Source organism: Nilaparvata lugens, chromosome 8, assembly GCF_014356525.2.
Source record: "Nilaparvata lugens isolate BPH chromosome 8, ASM1435652v1, whole genome shotgun sequence".
Classification (NCBI taxonomy): Eukaryota; Metazoa; Arthropoda; class Insecta; order Hemiptera; family Delphacidae; genus Nilaparvata; species Nilaparvata lugens.
The window spans coordinates 42,375,775-42,393,496 of NC_052511.1; the positions used below are offsets into that span (position 1 = coordinate 42,375,775).

The 17,722-nt window shown below is 34.7% G+C and overlaps 1 protein-coding gene across 5 annotated transcripts in view; it reads left to right on the top strand.

Moving 5' to 3' along the window:
* LOC111043933 (rho GTPase-activating protein 44) overlaps positions 1–17,722 on the top strand; it is a 47,774-nt gene that overhangs the window by 24,526 nt on the left and 5,526 nt on the right. For 2 of the 5 annotated variants that reach the window (XM_039434801.1, XM_039434802.1), the window contains exons 10-16: positions 1,062–1,268; positions 6,551–6,856; positions 8,156–8,290; positions 9,636–9,995; positions 12,823–13,120; positions 14,519–14,630; positions 16,690–16,806. In XM_039434801.1, coding sequence (XP_039290735.1) covers positions 1,062–1,268; positions 6,551–6,856; positions 8,156–8,290; positions 9,636–9,995; positions 12,823–13,120; positions 14,519–14,630; positions 16,690–16,806 — 1,535 coding nt within the window. The remainder of the gene's footprint in view (positions 1–1,061; positions 1,269–6,550; positions 6,857–8,155; positions 8,291–9,635; positions 9,996–12,822; positions 13,121–14,518; positions 14,631–16,689; positions 16,807–17,722) is intronic. The other 3 variants (XM_039434803.1, XM_039434805.1, XM_039434804.1) reach the window with 3 other exon arrangements.

The following is a 17,722-nucleotide window of genomic DNA, read 5'->3' on the forward strand; positions in this document are numbered from 1 at the left end:
GTAAGTAAGTAAGTAAGTAAGTAAGTAAGTAAGTAAGTAAGTAAGTAAGTAAGTAAGTAAGTAAGTAAGTAAGTAAGTAAGTAAGTAAGTAAGTAAGTAAGTAAGTAAGTAAGTAAGTAAGTATCTTCCACTTTTGCTTTCGGAAGTGCTTAATAAACAATTATTCTCATATCTATATATATAGTTTTATTTTTCTGTGTGGCGAAAAATAGCGTTCGCACCACGGGCAAAAATGTCTTTCCGGCTCTCAATCTTTTTCTAGTCCTCGGCCTACGGCCTCTGACTTGAAAACCGATTTCGAGCCGGAAAAGTCTCATTTTCGGCCCTAGGTGCGATATATACTATTACTATTACCATAGAGAAAATATAGCATTAGAAGATATCCTATGGTATAGGGCGTTTTTGTTTCAAATTTCACTTTTAACTCAAGCCGATACATCTAATAGCTGTTTTTCGTGAAGCTATGTGACGCTGGTAGTCTCTCATACTGTGCCGTTCTTAAACTCTCACCGTCTCACCCAGCCAACAGTCATAATAAAGGAGTGGCCGTAGTCGTGTGGATCAGATGCTGGCTTTATGATTCAGAGGCCCGGGTTCAAATCCCGGCCCATGCGAGATATCTATCTCGGGCCACCCCCGTGTTTCGGATGGACATGCTAAGCTGTCGGTCCCGGCTGCCTGAAAAGCAGTCGTTAGGTCATGTCAGAGGCCCTGAAATTGATCAGTTGCGATCTGAAAACTCTGACATCAGACCTGAGCCAGCCAGGTCACTCGATATTATTATTTATTAACAGTCATAATAGACAGTATACATTATACACTCTTTAAGCCTGTTGTTCCTTTCCCAATCATTCATAGTTGAGAATGATATTGTAACCTATCAATGTATACATAAATACGCCAGTAATCAGCTTGAGTTAACAAGAGATCGGCTTGAAATTTGGGACCTGAATGGGGCCTATACCATGAGATATCTACTTATGCTATATTTTCTCAATGTTATTACGTACTAGTAATTTAAACTGTTGAGTTGTTAAAATTGAAGGTTTGTTTTGTCGCAGAGTACCAGCCGAATCGAGAGCACAAGCGCTGTGGGCAGTGGTGCAAAAACTGCCCAAGGCAAACCTGGACAACCTGCGCTACCTGGTCAAGTTCCTATCACTGCTGGCCAACAACCACGAGGCCAACAAGATGACGCCGCAGAACATCGCCATTGTCATCGCGCCCAACCTCATCTGGAGCTCCAGTGACGATGGCAACAGCATAGGGTCAGTGCAAGGCAACTCTCATCTATCATCAATCTTAACTTACATTGAAACAAACTTCCATTTCTCAACTAAAACTTCCATTGAATCTTATTTGATTTGGAAATTGAAGTTAACCTAAATCTAATGAACCATTAAACAGCTTATGTTTATGTTTATGTTTTGAAGGGACGGATTCAAAGATCCAAAGGTTCGAAGAACCTCACACGTCAACCGAAGCTTATTGTATGTCCCAAAAGTATGTTAGTTAGGCAAACCAACTCCCGTGTCCTTTACAAGGTCCAGGAGTTTGTTCCCTATACCAACATCCCATTCCTCACCTGGTTGCTTGCAGCCAAACAGAGCCCTTCTTCTAGCTCCAAGACTTTCGCAATCCACTATGATATGCTTGGAGGTCTCTTCAGACTGATTACAAAGCCTACACATCTGGCTTTCATTTCTGAGTCCAATTGTGTGGAGATGTTTCCTGAAGTGGCCATGTCCAGTTATCAGGGCAATTACCTGCTTGACCTGACCTCTACCCAGACTCACCAGCCACCTGGTGAAGCAAGGGCTTGTGTCTGCCAGCAGTCTTTTGCCAAGTGCTTGACCAGGTTGACCCTGCCATTGCTGGTGGTGTAAGTCCCTGGACCATTTATTTATTGTGTGGAAGGCAGTTGTTTTACTTATGCCACAGCCCGGCTCTGGGCCAAGGAATGGCATACCAGAACCCCGCTTAGCAAGCTCATCTGCACGCTCATTACCTCCTATGCCGACATGGTCTACTTGGTGATATTTCATTTGAATCTTATTTGACTTGATAATTGAATTAAACGTGAATCTAATGGGCCATTGAGGCCAGTCCATACGCTCAACTTTACCATCAGTCTTTTGCTCGAACAATAGTCGGAACATGGAAGTCATTGGGCCATATGAATAAAGTTGAGCATTTACTTCATTTTCTATGAATAAACGTAAGCAAAACCTTTTGCTCGTGCTCATCAAAAAAAAAAAATTGTTTGAGCATTTGCTCAAAATTAAAAGCTTATACTCAAAATTGTATGAATAAACTAGAGCATCTGCTCAACTTTTGAAGCAAATGCTTCAAAAAAGGTGAGTCTAGTCTAGAGCAGCTTTTCACCTTTTGCTCATAGTAAAATGGCTCAACTAATTCGTATGAGGAAAGCAAGTTTTATTCGATACTGGGAAACCATATTTCGGGGCCAAATATCTTTAATCTAGTAATAATAATAATAATAATAACTTTTATTCACTTCATTGTACAATTTTACAAAGCATAAAACATAAAAAATATCAAGTGCACTCCTCATTAGGCTAGGCCTGCGTCGAGGAGTGGTTCGTCTTATGAATTACAGAAAATATATAAGAAAAACGATTCAGCTGCTTCAAGTACTATATAGAGCTACTTACATAAATAGTATTATCTTATGCCATTAAGCAATCTAAACAAAAATACACATCTTCCACAAAAATAAACAAATTGATTACAATGCTTAGTTTATATAGCCTAGTTTACAGAATAAAGTTAAACATATTTCAATGAAAAAAAATGAAACGAAACAATTTATGAAGCCGATAAATACAGTCTTAACCTTCTACAGAAAATCGATAAGGAGGACTCTCTAGAAATATCGAAAGGTAAAACATTAAATAAACGAGGACCCTGAAAGGCTGCATGACCAGCCGCAGATGCAGTTACACATCTCGGCTCATACAGTTTCTCTCTGGCTTGACCACGAGTTGTATATCCATGTTCAGGAGTCACTGGAAAATCTAATGGTCGTTCAAATACATATTTTAATAAGTTCAATTTATATAAATCCTCAGGGCTTAGAACTTTGAATTCTTTATAGATTAGGTTAGTGGGATATCTAACTGGTCTATTCAGACATATTTTTACAATTTTCTTATATTGCAAAATAAGGGGTTGTAAGATGGAAGATCCACAACCTCCCCATCCAACAATGCCGTATTCAATTACAGAAGAGATTAGGGCAAGGAATACCATCCTCAACTGGTACAATGGAAGAATATTTCTCAATTGAACAAACTTATAAAATGTTTTCCTTAATCTATTACAAACATAAGAAATATGTGGCTCCCACCTTAGTCGAGAATCTATCATGATGCCTAGGTATTTTACAGAATCATGAACAAAGAGAGGAACACACTGGCAATAAGACTGATTACAGTCAGGTTTATGAATAATTATTTTAAGTTGGTACTCCTCAGAGGGCTTACCAGCCATTGTGAGGTAAAAGGGTAGAACCACAGTTTTATCTTTATTTATACATAATTTATTGTGGTCACACCAATTTTTTATCTTTGCTATACCACTATTTGCTTTCTTAAATGTTTCCATCCATGAATTTCCATGAAACAGAGCTACAGTGTCATCCGCAAAAGAGTAGAGAGAGCCACAGTCTAGATCAATATTTAATAAATCATTAATATAAATTAGGAATAGAATTGGGCCAAGCACTGTTCCTTGTGGAATCCCAGCTTCAACTCTCCTATCGTTGCTAATTGTATCATCAATTTTTACGGCTTGTGACCTTAAGTTTAAGTATGACCTAAAAAATTTCAAAACTATGCCTCTAAAACCGATAATTTCCATTTTATTTAGCAAGAGTTCATGGTCCACTGTGTCGAAAGCCTTTTGGAAGTCCAGAAAGATTCCCAAGCACTTTTTTCCTCTATCTAAATGATTTATAACTTCTCTACTCACTCTAAATATTGCATCAGAAGTATTAAGGCCACTCTGAAAACCCAATTGCGAACTATTTAAGATTTTATATTTATTTAAGTAGGATATTAGTCTCGACTTTACACATTTTTCTATAATTTTACTAATACTAGATAAGAGGGAAATAGGACGATAATTATTCAAACTGGATTTCTCCTTTCCTTTATGTAATGGAATGACTATAGCCCGTTTCATTTCGTCAGGGAAGTAGCCCTGTTGAAAACATAGATTAATTATATGCTCAAGAGGTTTAGAAATATTATATGCATTTTCAATGAGGCAATTTGCATATACTCCATCAGGGCCAGGAGTTACCCTTCTTTTCAGACTAAAAATAGTATTAATAACTTCTTCTTCTGAGACTGGTGTAAAAAAGAATGAATTACAATTTCCTGGAATTACTCTATACCTGTATGTTTTGTCTTGATTTAAGTTCTTTAGATTCCTATTTGTAATCTCTTTACCGATTGTAGTGAAATATTTATTGAATTCATCTGCTATCTCTTTCTTTTTGTCTGACTTTATTACTCGTTTATCAATGCCTTGTATATCAGAAGATATATTTTTCTTTTGTTTAGTAGAATCCGTTGCTTCATTTATTGTTTCCCAGGTCTTCTTGATATTATGTTTGCAGTTAATAAATTTGTTTTTGAAATAAGTCTCCTTTACCACGCGCAAAATCCTCTTTAAAATAGTATTATAATTTTTTAATTTGTTGGCAAGTGCATCATTGAACGGCTGTCTTCTAGCTTTTATAGTCATTTTGTTCCTTGTCCTTATAGATCTAACTAAACTTGATGTGATCCAGGGTTTAAGTCGGGTTTGTCTACTGCTAACCCTATGACAAACTTTTTTTGATAATGTAAAATGTTTTATGATAGTATCAAAGAAAATTGTAAAGGCTTTTTTAGCACTGTTTTCTGACATAGTTTCCCCCCACGATTCGTTTTCAATTCTAATCTTAAAATTATTTAAATCAATTTTTTCTTGTATGATTTGTAGATCATCAACAGCAGTATTTTTATTTTCACATATTTGATTCTTAGTCTCACTAATAGTACCCATTATTGCTTCATGGTCAGTAATCGAACAATTAAAAATAGCTGGATTAAGCCTAAAATACCGACTTTTTAGAAAAAAATGGTCAATACATGTTTCAGATACGTCACCGATTCTAGTACCTCCATAAAGATAACTTATAAACCCATATTCATTCAATACATCCATATACCTATGCCCAGCTAGACCTAAACGATTTTCCAAGATATCAATATTCGTATCACCAATCAGGACTCGATTTGAGAAGCATTTAGTCTCCTCTAAAAACATTTCAAGGTTATCTATGAATTCAAAAACATTCGTATCTGACGGTGATCGATAAAGGGCAGTGAAGTAAAACTGGTTTTGTTGAAAATCAATAATAAAATTAATAACATTTGTTTGTTGAATATCGACATTCAATATTTCAAACTTAATACCATGCTTAATATACACAATAATTCCATCGCATTTATTATATTTTGTTGGTTTTATGTATTTATTGTAATTGGGTAGATCAAACCCGTCATCATGAGACAACCAGGTTTCAGTGAGTATTATAATATCAAAATTTACATTTAAACTAGTAAGAAGCACACATAATTCATCAAAATTCCGTCTGACACTTCTAATGTTCAAATGAAAAATTTTTAAAACAGAATTGTCCGAAAAGAAAAAATTAACATGATTAGAATCTTGTAGCTTCGAAGTTTTACAATTATTATTGTCATAAAGTTCCTCCAATAAGTCTCTTACTTGGCAGTTCTCCATAATAAATTAGAGAGAAAAAAAACAATAACCAAATAGAAACTAATTTACAGCTTGTTGTAATCATCCTTCGATCTAATCAGCAAAGCCGGACTGGTTTCAGTCTTCCTGACAAAATTTTTCCATCTCTAGACCATACGTAGCGGTAGTTTTTCTCTTCAGCCAACTTCTTCGTGTCTTTGAGCAGCATGGACACCGCCGGGGACAAGTGTTGGTACGCCGATATCCTACCAACCGGAAGAAAGCGAGATACAGTCTTTGTCGATATGCCAGGCTCACTTTTGTCTTCAAGTGCCTTCTTCTACGTGAACGATGAACTCTACCTTCCTATTTTCACACACAAAACAAGAGTAGCCAAGAGTACTAGCTCTTCCATAGTTGATGACGAACTGAGCTTGTGAGCACGAAAATAGGAAAAAGGACCGACAAAAGACGGATACTGTGGACGCAATTTTACATCCTTCTTTTGCTTGAACCGAACGATCCGTATTTTGCTTGAGTGGAAGACTGACGGTAAACTTGAGCGTTTGGACCGGCCTTTAAACAGCATGCTACATTTCAATTGAACCCAATTTGATTTGGAAATTGAATTAACCTAAATCTCATGGACCATTAAACAGCATAGGGTTTATGCAACCCACAGTATCATCTCAACTTGGGTCCCACATTTTATAATTTTTACATTTTTCAAATCACATTTTTCATGAATTAGCGAACGTTGTGTGTGTTGCAGCATGAACATGAACAAAGCGAACGTGCACAGCATAATAATAGACTGCCTGGTGAGTCACGCCGACTACTTCTTCCCGGAGGAGTGCGAGATGTACGTGACGGTGAGTCGGGAGCGAGCGGCCGCTACGCTCGTCAACGGCAGTCATCATGGCGGACATCATGTGCGCTCGAGCAGCGCTGACACTCAACTCATCAATGTCGGTGGTGGTGACGTCATCAGCACTGTGCCTGGGGGAGGGGGTGGGGGTCCAGGGGGTGACATCAAGCGCACTCAGTCCAATAGCAGTTTGTCCGATCACAATAATAGGTGAGTGTCCACGAGCGAATGTTGTGTTTTAACAGTAACGTGTTGTTCGTATTACAGTAAAATTGATTTTAAAATATTAGCATTGGTTGAAAGGAAAGCATCCAACCAATTCAACCATGTTATTTATATAAGGAATGCTGCAATTTGTGAATCTCACTTTAGGGGTATTCACGGTCGATGCTGTTTTATTAACAAGCTAGATAAATAGATAGAAATAAATTACGTCTGGTTGGCCTAGAACGAAGTCAGACAAGCCAAGGTGCTTGCAAGCACTCATCATTTAGAAAACTCACATTCTAGGCTAAACTGTTATTTAATTTTTAAGTTGGGATATTGCATATCTCATCGAAAACCTCAGAAACCCTCATCTTGTATTGGTTGATATCATAAAGAATCGTCCTATAGTATGTAATATTTATGACAATTTTAATGATGTCATATCTAATTATCTAATTTAAATGCGAAATAAATTTAATTATTCAAAATTACTATTAATTAAATTATTATTAATTATTAATCTCACAGTTTAGTTTGTGTGTTGATCTGTTACGTGGGTATACTATTTGAGTAACTTTTACTAGTTTAAGTGTATTAGTATGTTTCATGACATGCCTTTATTTATAGATACGGAAAACATAGTATCTATAATGATAGATTTATTTGTTTACTAAAGAACAACATTACTAAATTTATTTAGTGTTTCGTGTTGAGTTTTTATTTCTGACGTTAATTAGTCAATGGTTTGTTGTCAATCTGTTTGGTACTCAAGGTGATATTGTGGTATGTGTGCATATTTAATCAGAATGGAGATTAATTAAGATAGATGATAGTGTAAAAACCGATTATAATTCCTCATGAATTAAATAATTATTGGTTATGAATTTTCCATTAAAAAAAACAAAAAACATTTTATTGATGTTATCGAAGTTTAAGTTGTTTTCCTCTTACATAAGCGAGTTAGCCCACAACCTGAGAACCGGATACCTTGTTTTAGATCCATACTTGTCGAAAAGTCTGATTGACTTCTGTATCTTGAATTATTTTACAATTTGTATATTTAATTTTATATCTTGAATTATTTTACATTTGTATATTTAATTTTATTGTATTACAGTATTGTGTTGGTTTATCATGTTGGTTCAATAGATCAACCTGCCACTTAGAGGCAGAGGTCTATTAATTTATTATCGATTGAAGATATTCATGACTGACCATTTTTAATTATTCATATCAGGTAGTTTCCCTACTAATTCTGTTAAATTGTAGAATGTGTCTAGTGGCGATGTTGTGTTATTGCAGGCAAGTTACACTGCGTCGCAAACAAGTGTCGGCTCCTCGTAGGACGATCGGCACACAGTGCGATTTAGGCGGCTTTGTCAAGCGACTCGGCCAAAAGACTATGAAAACTGATAGCAAAAACCATGCGACTAATCGGTTATTCTACTTGATATTCGTTGTTTTTATATGAGTTTGCTACCATAGTGCTCCTCCATTGTACATAATATTATGGCATGTAGTTTCGCTTTTCCCTTATACAGAAGTTGAAAGTAATTGAAATTACTTGGTTTGGAAAGTAATACTTCCCTTAACTACAAACGTAAAAGGTAAATGATGGTGAAAAAAGTAATTAGTAAACAAGAATTAAAATGGGAGTACAATTTTCTTGAAGGTTCATTGAACTTTGGTTTCATTGCTGTCTGAGATATTATTATACACCTATTCATCCATAATTAGAATGATTTTAATTATTAAAATACATGATTAATAACTGATAAAGCATTTTAAGTAAATAAATGAATTATAATGAAAGTGAATGATTACATTAATCAATGTCCCCTTTCACAAGCTATGTTGTGCTTGCTTCTCCAATTTGTTTTATTAATAATATCAGTTTTATTTTGGCAAATAACCAACTTTCCCACAGCAGTATGAACACCGTATATTGAGCATGTAATCATTATAAGACATGCACCACAGAACAAAGTACCTATTTTTTTCAAACGGCTTAATTATGACGTCCGGTATTGAGTTTTGCATGAGTGTTCATAGTTTCTTTGTGTGAAGTTTTTGTTGACAATCGGAATTTTAAAATTTACCCAATTTTCACATAGCCATTAAAAAAAATCATTTCCAAATTATTATTGAACTGCTCAAATTCCTCCATTAGAGTATTTGATTGCATTTTGGCCCGATTTCACCTAAAGGACATTTTGTTTGAACGACAGTTCATACTAAACCAACAAAAATCACTTTACAAAACCAATTTAAAAATTATCTGATTATAAGGCCCGCCGCAAAGTAGACCCACGCTAATCCACGAAAAGCAACCCACGCCGTGGGATGTTTTGTAAACCATTGCTATAGAATTATTCATAATCAATCAGCTGACAAGTGGATTATTCATTGCATGCATTACACAGATGTCTGGAGAAGCCTAGCACTGGTTTACAAAACATCCCACGGCGTGGGTTGGAGTGCGTGGATTAGCGTGGGTCCACTTTGCGGCGGGCCTAATGACCCAACCGCCGCTCAAACCTAGTTTTCGTTTTTTGTGAAATCAGGTCTTAATAGAAAACCAGTCCAATTTTTGAATATGTTTAAAGTATTGATACTTTATGGGATAAATTAAAATTGAATATCTTGTATATTTGTTAGGTATGTTTGCTAAGGAAATTAAAAATAAAATCAAATTCAAAAATGTTGGTTTATTTTTAAGCATTCTTGAATTATTGTTTATGACTAAACGAATTGGGTGGTAATTGTGTGTGTTGGTTTGCAGTCCCCCTCAAGGCAGTCCGAAACCAGCGATACGCATGCGCAAAAACAAACCAGCTCCCGTGCCGCCCCACACACACCACGACAAATCGCACGACAAGTCGCATCCACACGCGGCCACAAGTAGCCACAAGTCCAAGCACAGCGATCATCACGACAGCATGTTGCAGAGTCATGTTGATCTGCTGAGGACGTCGGATACGGAGGATGTGGTGGTGGGGGTGGGGGGCAGCAAGGAGGACAAAGACCTTCTTCTCGGCTTTGAGAAGATTGCTCTTGAAAGCGACGCTGTTGAGAAAAAGCCGGAGCTGAGTGAAAAGGAGGCTACCGTTGCGTTATTGGCCAACGAGTCTATGCAACAGAGGTATGTTGTTTGTCAAGTTAAGGTCTCTACACTGAAATACGTCTTCGGAAGACGTCGAGCTGAATTAAAAATAATATCCTATCAATCTGATAATTTATTAAATACTATAATACATTTTCTATAACTTGTAATAATTCGTTTTTTTTATACTTGATAAGTTTTATTTTGACATAAAAAACAACAAAATTGCGCATAGGCTACAGTACAAAGTGAAGATAAAATAAACAATATTAATGTCAACTTTGTAAACAAATAAATACGAATATCAAACTTATAACAATTATTGTAAGGCAGTAATTAAAAAATTGAAAATAATAAAAAAACTAGTTTTTAATTAGACTGATTTATTCCATAGTTTTACAATTTACAAACTTACTATAATATCCTATTAAGTTGATGATTAAGAAAAAACTGGAATACATTTTCTTCAACTTATAATTCAAAAACAAAGATATTGCCAAATTTCACTATTTTTTTCAAAAAACTTTAAACAGTACCATGGTTTCACGTTTACCAACACATCACCATGGTAAACGTGAAACCATGGTACTGTTTTAAAGTTTTTAAACAATTTTTAGTGAAATCTGAGAATATCATTGTTTTCTTATTATGGATAGATTTCACAACATCATCATCAATTCTACTAATTTTATTATAATAATTCGATTTAATTAGACTGATTTATTTTATATTTTTACAATTTGCAAACTAAATATAATATTCTATTAATCTGATGATTTAGAGCAAAGTATGCTGATTTATATTTTAATGAAGGAATGCATTGATTGATCAATAGAGTCAATAAGGAAACCCATACTTAATTGAAGACCGCAGTGATTGATTGATTGATTGATTGAGTACTTTATTTATGTAGATTACAATATATACTGGCTTATACACTTATATACAATAGCTTACAATACAGCAAAATTATAGATGAATTTACATAATATAGACTAAGAAAATATTATTGAACTGTATATGATATGAAAAAGCAGTTTGTAATATAATAACTATAGATAATAATCATATTGTTATGCATCTACATAAATTGGCGGAGCTTTGGACATATCAATGTCCATTCTTCGGAAAGAATATTAAAAATATCCTCCCCACTAACTCTCTACCAAATAAGTGACAGGGATTCCAGAAATTCTCAGAAGAGAGAAAGAAAGAAAAACATTAACCAGATAGGTAAAACAGTCAAACCGGTTATATCAATGATAAATACCAATCAATTAATTTTTAAGCATTCTTGAATTATAGTTTATGACTAAACGAATTGGGTGGTAATTGTGTGTGTTGGTTTGCAGTCCCCCTCAAGGCAGTCCGAAACCAGCGATACGCATGCGCAAAAACAAACCAGCTCCCGTGCCGCCCCACACACACCACGACAAATCGCACGACAAGTCGCAGCCACACGCGGCCACAAGTAGCCACAAGTCCAAGCACAGCGATCATCACGACAACATGTTGCAGAGTCATGTTGATCTGCTGCGGACGTCGGATACGGAGGATGTGGTGGTGGGGGTGGGGGGCAGCAAGGAGGACAAAGACCTTCTTCTCGGCTTTGAGAAGATTGCTCTTGAAAGCGACGCTGTTGAGAAAAAGCCGGAGCTGAGTGAAAAGGAGGCTACCGTTGCGTTATTGGCCAACGAGTCTATGCAGCAGAGGTATGTTGTTTGTCAAGTTAAGGTCTCTACACTGAAATACGTCTTCGGAAGACGTCGAGCTGAATTAAAAATAATATCCTATCAATCTGATCATTTATTAAATACTATAATACATTTTCTATAACTTGTAATAATCCGTTTTTTTTATACTTGATAAGTTTTATTTTGACATAAAAAACAACAAAATTGCGCATAGGCTACAGTACAAAGTGAAGATAAAATAAAATAAACAATATTAATGACAACTTTGTAAACAAATAAATACGAATATCAAACTTATAACAATTATTGTAAGGCAGTAATTAAAAAATTGAAAATAATAAAAAAACTAGTTTTTAATTAGACTGATTTATTCCATAGTTTTTACAATTTACAAACTTACTATAATATCCTATTAAGTTGATGGTTTAGAAGAAAAAACTGGAATACATTTTCTTCAACTTATAATTCAAAAACAAAGATATTGCCAAATTTCACTATTTTTTTCAAAAAACTTCAAAACAGTACCATGGTTTCACGTTTACCAACTCATCACCATGGTAAACGTGAAACCATGGTACTGTTTTAAAGTTTTTAAACAATTTTTAGTGAAATCTGAGAATATCATTGTTTTCTTATTATGGATAGATTTCACATCACCATCAATTCTACTAATTTTATTATAATAATTCGTTTTAATTAGACTGATTTATTTTATATTTTTACAATTTGCAAACTAAATATAATATTCTATTAATCTGATGATTTAGAGCAAAGTATGCTGATTTATATTTTAATGAAGGAATGCATTGATTGATCAATAGAGTCAATAAGGAAACCCATACTTAATTGAAGACCGCAGTGGCAGGGATTCCAGAAATTCTCAGAAGAGAGAAAGAAAGAAAAACATTAACCTGATAGGTAAAACAGTCAAAACGGTTATATCATTGATAAAATAAATACCAATCAATTGTATGTGTAAAATGGAATAATATTCTTTAACTTATAATAATTCGATTTGATTGTACTATAATTTATTTCATATTTTTACAATTTGTTAACTAAAAATGATATTCTATTAATCCAATGGTTTAGATAAAACTAGAATAACATTTCTATAACTTATAATTATTTTTTCATTAGACTATTAATATTATGTTACATTTTCTCGGCAGTAGCCCGATTGATTTGGCCAAACCAAGCGGCACGACTACCACCACTAAGCCGAGCAGTGGCGGTGGCGAAATGTTCAAGGGGTCAGTAGACCCCGCCTACGGCACGCTGGATCGCAAACGACCACCCCGGCCAACGCCGCTGCCTCGCACCTCCATCATGTCGACATCCGCCGGCGACGACCTCCTGCTGGCGAGGAAGCCCGCCATTCCCGAGCGACCCGCCACCCTGCAGCGGCCGCTCAGCTCGTCGTTCCGCGTCACCAGGAGTTCCGCCGCTGAGATGGCCGACGGCGCTGATGTCAGTAGATACACTTTCATGTTTCAAAAGTTAGAGTGATTGATATCACATCAAATGTGGAAGTGAAAGTGAAATACACTTTCAAGTGGTAGACTTGGGACCCGTTTGCACAAAAACCTGTTAAGTTTTTATCGTGATTAAATGCTACGAGGACCAATCAGTGAAGATTTCTTTTCGGAAACGAATTTTCTTATTGGTTCTCGTGACATCTAATCATGATTAAAATTCAACGGTATTTTGTGCAACAAGGCCTTTGAGTTATTGATATCAAATCAAGTCAATTGTTCGGTTGATTTTAAATCTAATCAATATTTATTATTTTCATTAACAAGTACATGTTTGGACTTTAATAGGTATCTATAGAGTTTAATGAAATTGATAGGTGAATTTCATTGATAGACTTCAATGAAATTTATAGGTATATTCAATTGATAGATTTTAATATGGAGTTAATGTAAATTTGTACAATAACATATTTATTCCACTAAAATAGCAATACAAATCAAAAATAAGAACATCATGTAAAATACAAATTAACACCCCTAGGCCCTACTAGAATATAGAGTACTTCTAATGAGGACATCAAAATATATTTAGAGAAATTTCAATATAAATCTTAAATCTACTCCAAAACAATAACTGAGATGTGTTTGCCCAATTAAGTCTGAAACTTAATTTTAAATCCTACCCACGGTGAGGGGTTTAAAATCGCGCTGTTTTAAGTTTTAGACTTCAAGATCTTTGATAAATCCTTGACTTTGAAAGAGACGAAAATCTAATTCAATTCCTGGAACTTTAAAGTCCTTTACTCAGAAAGCGAAATTATAAACTCCAGAGTCTAACGTGAACTCTAAACTCCTCAGTCCAGTTAAGTCCTCGACAGCGTACACGCCCTGACTTGGAAAGCCAATTTTCTGACTCTAGAGGTTAAAGCCGGTTAAAGTCTAGAACTTGAATCCCGAGCTCGGAAACCGGCCCTTAAAGGCTAAGGTCTAAGTGTTGTCCATTATTGTCAAGACCAGATAATAATTGATCGTAATTAAATATGAAATACAGTTTTAAAATACTGTCTGGTTTTTGAAATCACTGTGACCTCAGGGCTAGGAAAAATATATGTAGTTTAATTATTTAATTGACGTGTAATACACTGTTAGAGCTATGCTCAAATTATACAGTTTCATATAACAAAATAATAATAATAAAGACCTCATAGTTTGATCTTTGAAAAATTGGTCTGCTACAATAAAGTAGTGGCTTTGTAGGTTCAGAACGTATTTAATTGAAGATGCAGTCATTTCATAGCAGTTGTAAATTGGTGGTGTACAGTCTTGGTGGTGGTGACTAGTGCTGTGTATTATTTGTACAGTACCTACCTTTTTGTGGCGCCTACTTTTTCAGACCGACCGTGGACCCGTTTCGCTGGAAAGAGCCCATGTGTATTCTGTAGATAAGCAGCAGGTGTCCATAATTCAGGTCGGAAATGGCCCCAAACAAGACAGTAATAAGTCAGGTCAGTTTATCAGACTGGGCACTCAACTTTTGGTGGAATGTGATAAATAGTAGATTCACACCTAATCTCACTAATCCATCGTTGTCAATGCTGGGTTGCACTAACCGAGATTAGTTTAACCTGGGATCAGTGATGATCAGTTGGTCACAGTTGGTGCAACCTAACATAACTGTCTCATCTTCCACAATTCATCCAGAGCACTTGCACTTTAACATAAATTATCATCGCCTTAGATATGATTAGAAGAGTTAGGTTGTAGGTGATGCTATATGCTTCTTGCAAGTAACTTCAAATACATTCTCACTACTTGTAATCTAATTTAAGTTTTGATATAATCTATATTTATGTCTTGGTTACAAAACCTTCTCCTATCGTCTGTTTGTCTTCTCAATACCAGTTTTTTCTTCTCATTTTATTTTTCATCTCATCCAATAAATTGAATGTATTGCTCATCACACGCACTGTTCATCATAAAATCATCAACGTCTGCTTGTTCACTTAGAGCACGGTTGAGCTTGTGCATTTTAGCAGTATTCCATTGTCTAACTGTATATATTTTCATCAGTTATTGGCTTTGAATACTTCAATTTCAGACGTTAATACTGGTCTCAAAGGAGGTACTAATATTATGTATCTATAGTCTCTCTTTTCAATTTTCTCATAATATTAATGTATACAGTATTATTCTTTCCGTTCACTTTTTGTTTAGGGCTACTAATATGTATATAAAAGTTTATAATCTAAGTACCTTTTCAAACATTTTCATTTTCACTCTTGAAAGTTAAATGGTTTCTCGTAGTTTTTCGATGGTTTCAAGATGACAAGATTTCAGTAGTTATCTTGAAAAAGACTTGGAAAGTTGAAAACATGTTGTGTGAAAATTGAAATAAATCTTAAAAAGAGTACTTTGATTTCAAATGTTTGTGTATTATTCTTTCTTCATACAAGGAATTATTAGATACTGTATATGAACAAGGTTAGTCTTGTAAATGGAAGTCCATTCTATCATGAAGCTTCAATACAAATGATTGTGTAAATATAATTAATTTCGCTATTTCATCTCCTTTGTATATAAACTCATAACTTTGATTAATCGCACTTCACATTGATTTAATTCAGATAGCTGTAAATAAAAGTATTAATACTATCAAATTTTTCACTTGTTCCTCTTTTTCTTTTTGTATGTTATAATAAACAATACTACAATAAGATGATGTTAACAACATACATCTTGAAGTACTCATCTACTTGTAAATAAAACTTTCCATCTCGCTTGAAAATAACATCGTAATATTCAATTAATGGTTGTGGTGGTGATGGTACATGAATAATATAATTATTATCATTGGTTTTCAACTTGAGTCGTGAAAATCTCTGATGTGTTGTTCGTATCGAATACGTTACTTGAGTTACTTAGTTATACGTTTCTTTAGTTACTTGATGTTAATCAATCACTAGAAATCATGTTTTTCCAAATCAGTTTGCCAAAATAAACAATAAAAACTATTTCTTTCCGGTGGTTCCCTGAAGCTTATCTTTACACACAAATCGGTATCTTATGTTGGCTTCACCCTCAGAAAATAATCTGAGACTAAAATCCCTCATATTTCAGTTTTGAAAACAACTTAAACAAGGAGACGTTCCATCAGTTTTCATTGGTTCACTGACAGCAATTCTGTTGATATAAAAACTGTCAGAATATCAGATTTGTTGTAAACCTGCTTATTTATTTGTAAGAGTATTTGTACCATTTGTACCTAGGTTTTGCTAGCCTTGCCAGATTAAAATCGTGTTATGTGTTTAGTAATTCAAATTCTCGGAATTCCTTCCATTTAATTTTGCGTGTTTGAGTTTGTAATATTAATATTTTATATCATTAATTACATTGTACTGTATATTGTTTTATAATTGTTCAGTTAATGATATTGGTAAGCTGCTCTGTACATTAATGCTACGTTATTATCTAAATATTCAGAGTTACATCAGAGTCAGGTCTTTGTTGAATTCGTGCTTTAGAATATTAAATTTTCATTTTGAATAATTTATTAATTGTTTTTAGACTGTAAAGATCCAGTTGAGAAACCAGAAAGACCACCAAAACCGGAGCTTCTTCCGGAAAAGTCTCAGGTTCTAACGCACCGTAGGACGCCTTCCGAAGGCCATATTATTGATAAAGGTAATTTAAATTTGACTCACTTCAAAATAACTATCACAAACTGGGAGTGAATAAAAAGCTTCTAGTTGTCTGAAAGGACATTACTGTATAAGGAAATTGAAAAAAATAATCGAATGAAGGAATTAAATTTGTGAATAGTAGATTTCGAACGTTTGAATCGGGTAGTATGTGTAAATGAAGATTTTTCACCTCACATTCATGACATGCAGTCATTTGCAACACTGAATAAAATATTTAAGTGATGATTATAATAGTCTTGTAACATATAGTCTTGTGATGACTGAAGCACTCACAATCTTCACTCTTCTGTAATAACTGACCTACAAAAGCATACAAACTATTGCACACCTGTACTAACAAAGAGACTGGCAGTAACGTTCCCTACAGCCGAGAAAGTAGCACAGTACTTGAATATTTGCTGGAATTTATTGATTTAATGATAAACTATTGATTCTACTGTTTTATTGTACAAGAATCTCTTGTCCAAAATGAATAAAATTGAAGAAATATATTATACACACTTCGATCTAAGGTCACTTCGAACGTATGAATCGGGTATTATGTGTAAATTAAGATTTTTTACATGGGTTATCTCAAAAGTAAGTTGCACTATTAAATAAAAAATATAATAACGCACATAGTTTGTTTAAGAGGTTATATTTGAGAAACTACATGTATCAGTTATTTTTCTACATAATCTCCTTTAATTTCAATACATTTTTGGTATCGTGGTATAAGTTTTTTTAATCCAGTGTCATACCATTCTGCCGCCAAACTGGTTAGCCATGTCGGAACTTCTTGTATGAGATTTCCTTCGTTTGCAAAGCGTCTTCCCCCAAGGTGTTCAGCTGTTTCAGCTGTGGAATCAGATGAAAGTCGCTTGGAATGAGATCAGGGGAGTATGGTGAGTGTCGGA